Source organism: Brachyistius frenatus, unplaced genomic scaffold (genome assembly GCF_029030835.1).
Source record: "Brachyistius frenatus isolate BFR_SWC_R1_liver_20210118 unplaced genomic scaffold, ASM2903083v1 Contig_97, whole genome shotgun sequence".
NCBI lineage: Eukaryota > Metazoa > Chordata > Actinopteri > Embiotocidae > Brachyistius > Brachyistius frenatus.
This window is the reverse complement of record NW_027210696.1, coordinates 968,747-983,590: the sequence shown is the minus strand read 5'-3', so window position 1 is coordinate 983,590 and position 14,844 is coordinate 968,747. Positions and strand designations below refer to the sequence as shown.

The 14,844-nt window shown below is 43.3% G+C and overlaps 2 protein-coding genes across 2 annotated transcripts; one reads left to right on the top strand and one right to left on the bottom strand.

Moving 5' to 3' along the window:
• The first annotated feature begins 127 nt into the window (after positions 1-127).
• Positions 128-8,571, top strand: lmf2a (lipase maturation factor 2a). The gene is made up of 14 exons (XM_069711128.1): positions 128-276; positions 3,341-3,594; positions 3,684-3,712; positions 3,948-4,141; positions 4,303-4,481; positions 4,723-4,855; positions 5,178-5,306; positions 5,399-5,504; positions 5,631-5,727; positions 5,827-6,009; positions 6,149-6,317; positions 6,689-6,800; positions 7,414-7,522; positions 7,653-8,571. Exons 1-14 carry the CDS (start codon positions 183-185, stop codon positions 8,067-8,069), a joined length of 2,205 nt encoding a protein of 734 aa, XP_069567229.1. The 5' UTR covers positions 128-182; the 3' UTR covers positions 8,070-8,571.
• miox (myo-inositol oxygenase) lies at positions 8,170-14,499 on the bottom strand. The gene is made up of 10 exons (XM_069711130.1): positions 14,334-14,499; positions 12,349-12,429; positions 11,682-11,762; positions 10,757-10,919; positions 10,580-10,647; positions 10,115-10,224; positions 9,612-9,679; positions 9,440-9,489; positions 9,138-9,250; positions 8,170-8,917 (listed from the first exon to the last, which is right to left on the bottom strand). The coding sequence occupies exons 1-10, from the start codon at positions 14,349-14,351 to the stop codon at positions 8,809-8,811; spliced, it is 861 nt and encodes a 286-aa protein (XP_069567231.1). The 5' UTR covers positions 14,352-14,499; the 3' UTR covers positions 8,170-8,808.
• Positions 14,500-14,844: the final 345 nt, after the last annotated feature.

Genomic DNA, 14,844 nt, shown 5'->3' with positions numbered 1-14,844 from the left:
TTTAGGCGGGCCCGGGCATGAGGAGCGATGATTGGTTGAACTCCGGGTAACAAAGTCAATATAAGCCAATCAGAGGCCGAGATCATAATGTCACATTCCTAGGGGGAAAAAAAAAAACCCCAAAAAAACCAACCTCTCTGATCACAGCTTCCACTGGAAGGCGGCGGCGAGTGAGACCAGAGATGGGGGAAATCGTCCTGCCACGGCGTATGTTCCTCTGGTGCATGGCGGTCATTTACATGGCTGCTTTTGTTTCCCTCTACGTGCAGATTCCAGGTGAGACTCTTAACTGCAGCCCGGGCTTGAAGCTAAACAGCTCACTTAAGTTAAGGCGTGTGTTAGCTTGTTAGCCGGGGGGTTAGGTTAGGTTAGGTAGTATATACAGTATATACAGTATATACAGTACACTATATATATATATATATATATATGTGTGTTTTATATACAAACAACCAAGAAACACAGACAACGGTGTTATTGTTGTGTGATGGATTTTGCCAGAGGTTGAGTTATTGTACAGTCTTATTGCAGTGGGCAGGGATGATGTCCTGTGTCTGTCCTTGTGACAGCGGAGCTGGACGAGTCTTTTGGAGACCGTCCTCCTCTGTCCCTACAGCAGGTGGTGGAGAGGGTGGTCAGGATGATCCAATATGGATAACAGTTTGTTCAGCGTCCTCCTCTCCACCACCTTTTCCAGGCTGTCCAGTTTGTAGCCGATGATGGAGCCGGCCTTCTTCACCAGTTTGTTACTCGTCCTCCCGTCCGTCCCTCATACACCCGACCACTGCAGAGTCATCAGAGAACTTCTGCAGATGGCAGGACTCTGACTTGTACTGGAAGTCAGTGGTGTATAAGGTGAACAGGAAGGGGGACAGAACAGTTCCCTGAGGAGCTCCAGTACCACTGACCACCGTATCAGACAGCACACCGCCCAGACGGACAAACTGTGGTCTGCCTGTCAGGTAGTCAGTGATCCAGGAGACGGTGGACGTGTCCACCCCCACCACCCGCAGCTTCTCACTCAGTAGCAGTGGTTGGATGGTGTTGAATGCACTGGAGAAATCAAAGAAAGTGATTCTCACAGAGTCACCGGTTCCATCCAGGTGAGACTGAGCTCGTTGCAGCAGGTAGATGATGGCGTTGTCCACTCCCACACGAGGCTGGTACGCAAATTGCAGAGGGTCCAGAGAAGATTTCACCAGCGGCCTGAGGTGGGCCAAGACCAGCCTCTCCAGCACCTTCATCACGTGAGACGTGAGGGCAACCGGTCGGTAGTCGTTGAGGCCAGATGGAGTCTTCTTCTTGGGGACAGGAACCAGGCAGGACGTCTTCCACAGCACCGGGACCTCCTCCTGCTTCAGGCTCAGGTTGAAGAGGTGTTGTAGGACCTCAGGAGAGGGAGGAGAGGGGGAGGCAACAGAGGTGTTTGGGAGGTGTGAGGTGTGGAGGAGACAGATGAGGGTGGTGAACTAAACCTGTTGAAGAAACAGTTTAGCTCATCGTTCCTCTCCAGGTTCCCCCTGGTTGTCTCTCTCTCCTTGAACCCTGTCATCTCCTTCATCCCGGTCCACACCTCCCTCACGTTGTTCTGCTGGAGTTTGGCCTCCAGCTTCCTCCTGCAGGAGTCCTTGCACTCTCTCATCTTCTCCTTCAGGTGGCGCTGCACTCTCCTGAGCTTCCTCCCTGTCCCCAGACCTGAAGGCTGCTTTCTTCTGATTAAGAAGCACCTTCAGGTCACTGGTGATCCACGGCTCGTTGTTGGGGAAGCGGCGTACAGTCCGGGATGGTACGGTGGTGTGTTCACAGAACTTGATGTGTTCTGTGATGCAGTCCGTCATGCTGTTGATGTCCTCCCCATGTGGCCCACACAGCACATCCCAGTCCGTGGACTCAAAGCAGTCCTGCAGGGCGTCTTTAGCCTCCTGTGTCCACCTCCTCACAGTCCTGGTGGTTACAGGCTGCCTCTGCCTTCAGTCGAGCTACCAGCTCTGCGACCCCGACGTCTTCTCCGAAGTTCGTCCGGGGGTCCTCGGGCCTCGCTCCGGGCAGCAGCAGTAGAGCAGAGGCCTGCTCGGCGCGATCAGCTGATCACGAGAGTAAACGATGGCCCCAGTCTGCTGTGCGTAGCTCTCCGTTACGAAGAAGGAAAAAAGTAGAAGAGGAGCCACCAGAAAAGTGGAAAAGTTCCGGTCCGCTGTCTGACCGTCACTTAACGTGCGTGAAGAAGAAGAAAAAAAAAAGAAAAAAAACTCTGAAGAGAGAAGAAAGAAAGAAAAATACTTAAAACAAATCACACTCGGCCGCTGGCACGGCGCCACCGTAGTTTATAGCCCAGCCTTCCCGTGTTTGTCCGCTTTTGACGCCGAGAACCGCCGGGAGGTCTCTGCGTTCCTGCCACAGGAAACCTTAGTCCTGTTAGTCCGAGCTAACATCTGCTGGGAGAAAACCAATCTTTTGTAAACGGGTTCAAATGTCAACAACGTGCTGTGGCGCAGTATTTTATTTTTGTAGCCCAGCAGAAGTCCACGAGACGTCGCCCACGTCTTCTGTTGAAGGAAATCTGTTTGGACCACCAACTTGCATTGGTGGAAAGTTGTCTAGTGCATTTACTCAAATACTGTGCTTAAGTGCAATTTTTTTTTTTGAGGTACTAGTTTACACTTCCACTCCTACATTTCAGAGGATCTTCTCGCATTTAGTTTTTTTTTTTTATATATATATAAAACTGGATAATTAGTAGTTCAAACCGGCTCCACCAGACCCAGCGACAGCAGTAACCTGCTGCTTACAATGGATTAATATTTTAATTATGTTATATATAATAATATATTAGTCAGACAGACCAAACCAGTACTTAAACTTTATTACTTAAACAAAATGTTGCTGCTTATACTTCTGTACTTTTTACATCAGTCGGATTCGTCATACAGGACTTTCGCTTTCATTTTCACATCCCTTTTATTTTCACATCGCTTTTATTTTCACCGCTTTTATTTTCACCGCTTTTATTTTCACCACTTTTATTTTCACATCCCTTTTATTTTCACCGCTTTTATTTTCACATCCCTTTTATTTTCACATCGCTGACACAATTTTAAAATTGACAGAATTTAAGAGGATGTTCAATTAAATGATTCCAATTATATGGTATTGCACACATGTTGAAATGTATCACAATTATAACGTACGTCAAGTATTGTTCTTTGTATGGAGCTGCTTAACTACCGGCATTTTAACTGGTCTGTGATTTATAAAGAGAAACGCATTTAAAGGCGTAACATGACGAACTTCTCGCGACCAACACGTCAAAAACGCAGTCGGTGTCATTGTGTGTTTCCAGGTCTTTATGGTAATGAGGGGCTGCTGCCTGCCCGTTGGCAACTGCGATACAGCGGGAAGCCTCTGCTGGAACAGCTGCTGTCCTTTCCCTCCCTCTTGTGGCTGGGGCCTCAGCTCGGCCTGGACACGCACACCGCCATGGAGCTCCTGTGTCTCATCGGGGCCGCGCTGAGCCTCGCCGCCGTGCTGGTGGAGGCTCTCCGGGACGGTGCGGTGTTTCTCTGCCTCTGGGTCCTGTACTTGTCCCTGGACCAGGTGAGTTTGCGGTGGCTGTACCCGTTTCTGTCACAGTATTTTCTGCTTCGTCTTGCTCTTCCTCACGAAGCGTCTTTTGTCCGTCGCAGGTGGGCCAAGTTTTCCTCTACTTCCAGTGGTGAGTGTTACGGACGGCATGATGGCAAGAGATCGTTTATTTTTATTTATTTATTTATTCATTAACACACTGCTTCTAGAAACAACAGCTACCTGCCAAAATCATTTGTTTGTATCGTCACGCCGCCGTGCGACAACACTGCAGCCGTCCCCGCTTGACTAATTACAGCTCCGGTTCCCGTGTCTCCCACTCTTTCTGCTTTTACCGCTTCCTGTTTCTGCTCAATACTGTTCAGGGACAATTTGCTTCTGGAGACGGGGTTCCTCTGTGTCCTTGTGGCTCCACTGACGATAATCAGGGGGTCGCGAGGGGTCAGGGAGCACGATCGTGTGACCTTCTGGCTGGTTCGCTGGCTGCTCTTCAGACTGATGTTTGCCTCCGGAGTGGTGAAACTCACATCACGTTGTCCCACGTGGTGGGGCCTTACAGGTGTGTCCCATTCATTCTGTCTTTACACTACAACACAATACTGTCATTTGTAAGCGAGGATCCAAAATGGTCGCACGTGTTTTTTTTTTTTTTTTTTTTTATGACGGATATCCTCAGTTTTCCCTCTTCTAATTCCATTTCTTTTTCACCGTGTTAATCAGCCCTGACCTATCACTACGAGACTCAGTGTATCCCGACTCCTCTGGCCTGGTTTGCCCACCAGTTGCCGGTGTGGTTGCAGAAGCTGAGTGTGGTGGGAACCTTCGTCATAGAGATCGTTGTTCCTGTGCTGTTCTTCAGTCCACTGCGTAGGCTCCGACTCTGGGCTTTTTATCTGCAGGTGAGTAGAAATTCAAGTTCTGCCTTCCCCGTTACCTCTAATATCACAACTAGATTTGGTTCGTCATTCGTGTGATTTCTGAAATGAAGGGTTAACTTGGTTTCACGTTGGTTAGTTCTTAGATGGGAAGTTGCTTTACTAAATTTGAGTCTTTAAAATCAGCAAGTCATTTTTTTTTAATTTTTTTTTTTAAATATATATAAAAGTTTTGTTAATCAAATACTTTTCTTCCATTAAGTAGGTGCTGCTTCAAGTTCTCATCCTTCTGTCTGGCAACTACAACTTCTTCAACCTGCTGACGTTGGCCCTCTGTGTGTCTCTTCTGGACGACCAGCATGTGCATTTCTGGCTGCGCAAGCCTTACAAGAACAATGGTGTGATACAGTCAGTACTTTTTGTCTATGCAACATCGCTTCTCAAATCTTCCAAAAACAAAATTATCCTACGGCGGTCTTTTTAAAGTCTTTTAACAGCCCCCATACACACCCATCATACATTCATCTGGAGCCCCGGTATTGTTATTTGTCCTGATGAATTTGTTTTGGCACACCTCATAACTGTCCTGCTCCTCCCAGCATTTTAAACATCACCAATACCTGCAAAATCACCTAATATTATGCGACGTGAAAAATGTATAATAAAAGATATGCGCGCGTACTCTCATTCAAAGCGGCCATGTTTGTTCACTCTGCTCAGACTCGCAGACGTGGCTGTGGCCGTGTTACCTGCTGGAGCTCGCGGTCTGGGCTCTCACCGTGTTTGGAACGATCGTCTGCTTTGACCTGCAGCAGGATACCAATAAGTACAGCATCTCGTCACGGACAGGTGTGTATCCTTGATTGTGTACATAAACACTTGCATTTTTTTTATTTATTTATTTTTTAATTTTGTTTATGTACGTGTTCTTGTTTTTGCAGCGTTTACATACCACCAGTTCAACCAGTTTCTGAAGACAGTCACTATCCCCTCTATCTGGATCGGTGTCCTCTCCCTCACCTGGGAGATGGTCACATCTATGTTCAGGTAGGCATGGTTGATTTAATGATGTGATCTGTTGCACTTTTGCTTTGATTGTCCTTCGAGGTACCTTTTTTTTTTTTTTTTTATAGTCCGTTCATATGTCGGTCTACATCTCGCGTGTATTTCCAGGTGTGCGTGTGTCTCCGGCTTCCTGAGGAGGTTTTGGGGAATGGTCCAGTGGACTGTAATTGCTGCCGCTGCAGCTTCGATGTTTGCTATTAGTCTGGTAGGTGCCGCTTGAAATGCAGTAACGATTATTGTGCAGTTAAACCTCACAACTGATCGCCCGCGTATCCCCGAACCTGGTCGTTCTTTCTTTTTTCAGGTGCCCTTCACCTACATAGAATCCGACTCTCATGCCAGGTTGTGGCCAGGAGTGCGTCGGGCCCACGAGCTGGTGGATCGCTACAAGCTGGTCGACTCGTACGGCCTGTTCAGAAGGATGACGGGGGTCGGTGGTCGGCCGGAGGTTGTCATCGAGGGAAGCAATGACAAAGTCACGTGGACGGTGAGAGGACAAACGTTATCGTGGATGATGATTTGAACGGGATCTCCGTTTGTCCGACATAACGCCGTGCATGTTTCATAATTAACTGAACCGTGCAGTAAGACCTTCACGTCAGCATGTTTCTTGTGGTTTCTTCTAGGAGATTGAGTTCATGTACAAGCCAGGGAACCTAAGTGCATCTCCTCCTGTGGTGACACCCCATCAACCCAGGCTGGACTGGCAAATGTGGTTTGCCGCTCTTGGGTCTCACACGCAGGCTCCGTGGTTCAGCAGCTTGATTTACAGACTGCTGCAAGGCAAACAAGACGGTGCGTGCCCTGTGAACAGTCTGAGTACAAGGAATGTTTGGCTAACTATTTACAATAATGGTCCTTTCAGCTCTAAATAAAACGGGGGAGAAAACTGGAATTGAACTACTTGGTTGTGTTTGTTGAAACTTTTAACTGATCCGATTTTTTTTGTTGAAAATATCTAATTGGGTTGTGATTTTTTTTTTAAAAAAAAAGGGCATCTTAACTGTGCCTCACACTTTACGACCCATTAGGAACACCTTAAATAGATGATATTTTTGGGTTTGTACTAATAAAAAAAACACCTTTTGTGTATGCAAGTCACTGACTAAATCATCTTTTTAGGAGTTAGCAAATGTCTCTCTTAAAATTTGTTTTGCGTTCTGCAGTGATTGATCTGATCCAGACGGATGTATCCCAGTATCCATTTCACCGGCAGCCTCCTGCCTACCTCCGAGCTCACCGCTACAGATACTGGTTTACTAAACCAAAGGCTGACGGGTCAGTGCTTCTCTTTTTGTGTCTCTGTCTCTACTTGCGCTGAAGAAATCAAATTAATCTGACCTTTTGTCGTGCAACAAATTTACTGCCAAACTTAAGGTCGTTCAACCGCCTGATTTCTGATTTATTGCATTTTTTGACTATTTCAAAACTATTTAAAACAAGTGAGTGCTGGCATGAATGGCGGTTTTTCCTGCACAAACAAGGTGTTGCTAGATATTGTTTTTCCAGGACTGATACAGAATTATTAAACCAGTACTTGATCATTTACATTTGCAATAATGAGACCGTCTCATCCACTGTGTGGGCGACGGTAGCTGCTCAGGGAGGTGGCTGCCCGCCGGTGCATCGGTGGTCACAGAGCTCACTTTTCAATTTAAAACTGAACAGTATTGTCTTAAAAACTTTAGTTACAAATGTTAAAGTATGCTTTGTATTATGTGTTTGGCATTTGGCTGTTTAAGTCGATGAATTGTTCCACACTTTCCGCAACCTTCTTGCTTGCCCTTTCCTTTTCAAATCGGGATAAGAAAATGTTAATCTTAAGGGCTCCTGTAAGTATCTTCACACAAAAACAAACAGGATTTTTACCGTTTGGATCTTTTTATGGCAGCTCATACCCGCAGCGTTGGTGGAAGAGGGTCTACGATGAGGAATTCTATCCCATTGTGCAACTTGGCGACACCTTCCTGGAGAGCATGCTCAACCAGCATGGACTCAAGGTAAAGCTGTCCTAAAAAAAAAATTAGATGGTAATTTACAAAAAGGTTTGAACTCTTTTCATAAAGATGTAATCGAAAAACATTGGAAGAAGGATGTGGGGTATTGATTAATATTGATCTTCATTTGTAGGACAAATCGCCTCCACGTATACCCAACAACACTGTTGCCCAGGCGACGAGATGGGTGCGTGCTCAGGTCAAGGGTGTTCCTGCCCACACTCTAATCTGGACCCTCATTGCCTGCAGTGCCACCTTCTGTCTGCTGCAGGGACTGCGAAACCGAAACAAACCCACAGAGAGAACCCCACTTGCTCAGAAGGCCGCTGTGACTGTGAGCGATCACGCAGAAAATGTAGCTGATGACTCCTCAGACCTTTGCGGGATGTCAGATGAACAGCAGGCGGGGGAGGAAGACAATGGAGCGAACAGTGAAGACGAGGTGGAAGAGGGCGAAGGAGAGGAGATGGACGCTGTTAGCGACGACAAAGAGGACGAGGAGGGAGACGGGATGGAAAAAGAGGAGATCCCTAAAAAGAGAAAGTTTTGAAAAAGAAGCGGGTAATCCTTCTCGCAGACGGTCATCACCACTGTCCTTTATAAAATGTCACCAAAATAACCAAAGAAGTTGTTTTGTGCGTATTCATATGTCCTCGTCAGCCATTTATTGAAAAAAAAAAAGTGTATTTGCCTTCTTTCAATGTTGTCTACAGCAGAAACCAAGAACTTAAAATCATGTGGGAGCAGTTTAAATAACCTTTTAAATCCTTCCCGGTTGATTCTGACGCATGCTGAGAACTTAAATCTAGTCAGAAGAATTCTGTTGAATGAAACCAGAAAGAAACACGGGTGAGCTTTGGTTTCCTCATCAAGTGTTGTTGCTGTGCCACTCTTTGTGACGCGTATTTGCACTTGTACATGAATACAAGTGTGTGATTCTGGCTGTATGTACAGACAAACAAGCACTTTCTCTTTCTTTTCTTTTTTTCACAAATGTATCTTATTTGTTTATGTCACCTGTTAAAATAAAATGGGATTGTTTATCTGTACAATCATTATTATATACAATGGGTATTAATTATGAAAAGTAAGTATTGTTTTAGTAACTAAAGTTGTTAGAAAGCACAAGTTAAGATTCACAGCTACCCAGCATATATTTTGAAACTTGGATCAAAATAAGCAATATGTGTATACAGGAGCAACTAAGTGCACCTATAGCGTTACGTTAAAACGATACAAACAAATATAATCATGCTGTCGGACAACGTGACGTCACTGTTGAATCCGTTTCACCACTGCAGTATTCCAGGGCAGTACTTGTTGATGAGGGACTGGTAGTGCGGCTTCAGTTTGTCGACGTCGGGCATATCAGTGGTCTTTGTGTACAGGTCAAATTTGCTGCAGAAAGAGTTGGAGGTTAACCCTGGGTCAAAGCTTCGGCTAGGATTATGTGTGTGTGTATACATATACATGTATATACTGTATATATATATATATATATATTGATTTGTTTGTTTTTTAATGTGTATATATATTCAATATATATATATATAGACAATATATATATAAAATATATATATAAAAAATATATATATATATGGGAGAAGAAGATGCTCACTTGAACTCTTGGACCCAAGGCAGCATACGCATGTCTTTGTCATTACACAGGTGCATGTAGTCTCCATGGGAGTGCCATGGGTAGAAAGAATGGAAGCGAATCATGTACAACCCCTGAAGAGAGGCAGAACATGACTACATTTATAACAAAGTCTGTAATAATTACACGTGACACGTATTACTCGTGACCACTCAAGACCTTTGATGTGCGCACGACGACTCTCACTCTAGTCTGTGTGCCGACTATGAAGTTAATTGCCCAAATGTGCATTTAACAACCATTTACTGAAACAATTTACCCACCTCCTCGGGGATGGAGCACTTGTTGAATTTCATAACTCTGTTGAGATATTCTGAAGACAAAAACACGGAAGTTCAGGCACAGATTATTAAGAAAAAGGCACTTTTCATATTTTAAAAGTTGTAGCTGTGGCGTTGGGGTGCAGCTGAATAATAATAAGACCGCTCCTCTTACCGTCATGGCCCCAGGACATGAGAATGTTGTCGAGGCCACAGTTTGGTTCATAGATCCCATATTCAGTGCTAAAGAGGAGAAAATAAAATGGCTTAAACTCCCTGTACGTTAAACAACTGAGCTGTAGGTCGCTGAAATCAACGAGGAGAATAGCAGATTACATTGAATGGCATTGCACATTGATTAAAACTGATTATAATCCGCAGGTGCTGGGAGGATGACTTGACGAAATGTTTCCAAAAAAAGTACAACATTCAAATGTCTTTTTACATTTGCATTGAAGCAACTTTGTAATTTCTGCTTTTTCTTATCTGTAATTACCAAAGTAATCAGAACACGCCGTGTTTTCCTGTGTACACCCTTACAGGGTAAGACTGCAGCGCTGATTTCATTTTCAAAGACGTGACTGGCTCACTCCAGTGGGTTGCGTATACATGCACCAACAAATTCATTCACGGCTTCATTCACGTACAACTTTGGTAATTGAACGTGGGAATACCAACTTGTGTTTAGGATTTTTTTCATCTGGGTTGTCCAGGAAGGTGTTGTCTCTGAACACAATGGAGTTCTGAAATTTGCAGCCCACAGGGAAGGTGTCCCCCACTACGGCCCACTGCAGAACACACACACACACACACAGAGTTGACTTACACTGCTATTATATTTGTGTTACATACTATGTCAAATTACAATTATTAGGGATTATATTTTTATAACTATAAATACAAAGTTCTAAAACGTCTCATGTGGTGCAAAGTTACAGAAACGTTGAAAGAGAGATCATGAAATAGCTTTGAAAATATTCAGAAACCCCCCCCAAAACAAAGCTGAAAGTAGAGTAGCAGCCTTGGTTTGAAGTCTGAACAAGTGACACGAAGGCAGGAACTGAACTGATATTCTTATATGAGGCTATTCAGGCTTGATGAAGCATGAGTCCCAGTTCCCCCTGTGTTGAACCCGTCTCTTACCTGGGGTTCATCATAAAGAGCCATGATTTTCCCAACGTCATGGATCAGACCCACCAGCTGGAACCAGTCTGGGGACGGTCAGTGAATATGAGATGTTTATCATCTCATATGTCTCTATGTCCATGTACGCAGCCTCGACGTATCTCCGTCTCTCTCTCTCTCTCTCCTGTATGGTACCTTTGTCTGGGTGTGCTTGGCGGATGCCTTCAGCAGTCTGGAAGGCGTGAAAGGAGTTGGGGAAGTCTACGTCAGGATCAGACTCGTCCACCAGCTGGTCCAGAGACATGATGGTGTCCATCATCCCCATCCGAGTGTGGTTGCAGGCGGTCCATTCGGAGTGCTGCAGAAAGGTAGGAGAGTCACAGCATTACCGGAGAGGGTTTACATTGTTTGTAAAGCCTCTGACCATCCTTAAAAAAAAAAAAAGTTAAGGAATACTAACCCCTTGTGAGTTTTCAGGCCATAGAAGGATCAGGTTTGCACTCGATTTGGAAATGACCTCGTGTTTGCCCCCAAATGAGCCTTACTGGCTGTATGTTTTGTGTGAGTAAACAAATGTGTCCATTGAACGTAAACAAGAAGTGATACTATAGCAAATCACCAGTCAACACCAATATTCTGTTACACTATACTAAAAGTGCATCCCCCTTTTTAAATATGAACATTCACCAGTGTACTGCAGAGGCCTGAAAACAGACGCAGAGAAGTAGACCACAGAGTTGAAAAGGGCAAAATGTTTCTAGGTAACCTTTGTGAGGAGGGAAAATCCAGTTAAATAAACAACGTTTAGTCCACCGCAGAACATCCCTTGGCTCTTTGCCTTTGGCTTTCATTTGAGAGGATTAGATAACATGTGTTTGCTCAGCGTAACAAGATTCCTTGGTCATCCAGTCCAAAGCAGGAATACACTAATTCAGTGTGTAGTGAAAGATACGTTACATAAAATAGCATCGCAGCTTGCTGACGCAGAGAAAAAGAAGAAATATGACATTGCATCGTGAGATTTATTTTAATGATAGCATGTGACTTCTTGTCTCATTTATGCTTGTGAACAGGTTTGTGCTCAGAATGTCCCTTCTGCTTTTGCTTCTGATTTGCTCACCTTTCGCTTTACGAACTCCAACGTTTGGTTGGCGTGCATCAGGCTGTAAGTGTTGAAGACACGGTCGAATAGACTTCCGCTCTGAAAAACACATGTAGAATGCTCACTAATACAATTACAGCGCTGTTATGAGACCAGAAGTAACACAGAAATTACATATTTTATGTTTGACTGTCTGTCAGACTTCTGCAATTTCTGCATCAGTGTCGAAACTTAATAGGAGGTGTTTTAAGATGACATGACGTTCTGGTATGTTTAAATACTGTGGAGCAGAGATGGTTATTCACAACATGTCGGAGAGAAGTGGTAAAGCTTTACATCCATGTTCTGGTCTTCATTGGATTGGGAGAAATATTCACAGATCACCTTTGATTTGTAGTGTTTTTTGGGATGTTTATATATATATATATGCTGAATTGCATTAGAAGTCAGATCCTTCTCTCCGTAACAGAAAATGAACTGTTAAATTGCCCCGTCAGTCAGAGTCTGTAGTCTGTAGTCCACCTTCAACCAGTTTTCTTAAACTAAAAGTCAAAAAGTGATCCTCTTTTTAAATATAACAGTTCCATAACAGTGATAATTGTGTATTTCTCACCTCTGAATTTGCCAATCTGTTTATTAATTAATTAAGTATTAAATAAGAGTTATTGGCTTAAGAGAGATGTACCTCAAAGTTTCTGTAGTTCTCCTTCTCTTTGGTTTCACTCTTCCCTGAATTTGGCCGATATACCAGAGATGGGTCCGGACCCTGAATTTAAAATAACAGCACAGCAAACATTTTTCAGGCTTTACAAAGTTGACACATACTGTATGCTTTCAATAGAAATATACACCGTAAAATTGGGGAGAGGGGAGATAAAATGTGTGGTAGTTCGAACAGAAATCCAAGAAGTAGACACACCCTTTATTTTTTGTTATTGATTTTTCTATTAGGTTTTTGTTTTGTACTGTTGTTGACCTTTGGTTTGTATGACTGCGTTGTAAACACGAAACCGTGTGGCTTACCCTTAAGAGGGACTTGCTCTCCGTGAACCGTGTGTAATAGTGTAATACCTGAGCGGGTCTCGAACCCATGTTTTCATGACGTCGTTTACCAGCTCCGAAGCGGCAATTTTGGTCGCATTTGAATGAATATTTGTGGACGGTGGAGTTACAGGTTGCAGCGAGCCAAAGATTTATCCCAATGCAGAGTATCTCCTCAGCAAGAAGTATAGCGAGCCATTTGGCCACGTCCACTCGCGACTCCACTTAAATATGACCTTTTTTTTTTTTTTTTCCAGCGGGAGAGACGCGTGTACGAACTTTCATGAGTTTTTGAATATGATAAAAGCCTCCAAAAAAAAAAAAAAAAAAAAAAAAAGGCAGTTGTCTACGGACGAATAATAATAACAACGCGGAATAATAATTCCACGAAGAACAATACGGCTTTCGCGCCATCGGTGCTCGGGCCTTAATTAAGTTTGCAAACTTTCTCTAGGCACTGTTAGTTAATCATTAGCAGTGCTGACGCCAGAGTTGAACACGTAAGTGGGGTGAGCTACTTAATCTGAATAATTCGACAATGTCGAAGAGAAAGAAAAAAGAAGCCTACTTGTCGTGACATTTAACATGGGCACGGTTTAAATGTGTTGCTTTCACTGCTGAACCTACTGTCGGGCTCCAAATATAAGACAGCTATCTTTTCGACTGCAGCCTGCTTTAAGAAATGAGTGAGTGTGTGGTCGAGCGAGAGAGATAGAGAGAGAGAGACGGAGAGAGGGAGAGAGAGAGAGTTCAATACCGCTGCAAACTACGAACTCAATAATAAACACTTCATTAAAGTAATATCTTTCTGACAGTATAAAACAAAACCTGCATTATTATCTTTGTAAAGAAAAATAATTGCCAAATTACAAATTACAAATGACAACAATTTCATGTCCGGGCCTAAACGTAAATGCTTAAGCACTTTTGAAATGTCTGGATTCTGACTTTCTTTTTCCTCCACAGCTGGACAGATATGAAGACCAGTGACGAGCATGAGAGAAGCCTTAACTTATACCAGTTTTTACAAAAGATGCAGGAACTGCACTGAACTGAACACAGGCCGAAGACCCTAGATTGAGGAATATTATGGGTGTGATGTCTGACTGCAAATGATGTCGGGGTCGAGCATTCGAGCATGCTTGTATTGAAATGCTGATTTATACAAAAAACCCTGCTAGTGTTGAATTAAATTGTTTGACGAAGAAAACTGAATTGTATTTGATGTGTTCAAGACCCTTGATTTCTGCTGAATTAAGAGAGTCCTTTTGTAACCTTTGTTAAATAAAAAGATCAACTCCTGTGTCTGACATTTGTTTTTTACGTAAATCTTACCTTTTCTGAATAGCTAATGTTTAATTAGTCATATTGATTTATTATTGATAATATATAAAGAGTTTATATTACTCCCTTTTTTAAGTAGTCAGTCGTGCAATGTATTGAGAAATATTAAATAGACTTTATCTAATTTCTTTTAGTGTGTCATAGCTGTTAAATGTAGTTTGTTTTTTTTACTCAAATTGCTGGTGAAATCTATCTATCTCTCAAACGGGTGCAAATTGTTATCACTTTTATTGAGTAGAGTAGGTTTCTTTTCACAGTGTGCAAATGACTAAAAATTATACTTACCACACTGATGACCCTCATGGCTGACAGATGAAGTATTTAGCAGCTGGTGTGCTGGTCCTCTGGAGCTGACTGCCTGCTTCCCAGCACATATATATATCCTCCCAGCCAAAACTGTAATGCTTTGTGACCTGTAGTGTAGGCCCACATGAAGCATAAACCAATGTCCAGTCACACTTTAACCAAACCTCACCTCATAAGGGTGCCCTGTGTTGAACGTTAACCTTGTGTGTGTGTGTCTGTTTTTTTTGTATGTGTGTGTGTGTGTGTGTGTGTGTGTGTTTGTATGTGTGCGTGTGCGTGTGTGTCCATCCCAGGAGGAGTTTTTAAATAATCAGCAGATTACCTGTTTTGACCTATGTAGGATGACTCAGTAGTTCTTGGTTCCACAGTTTATTTTATTTTATTATGATTACTGATGAAACAGATTTACGCAGATGAAGTCTATTTTTAATACTTGTCCTACACATATGCAGTAGATCTATGCAATATATCTTTCTGTAACATTCCAGTA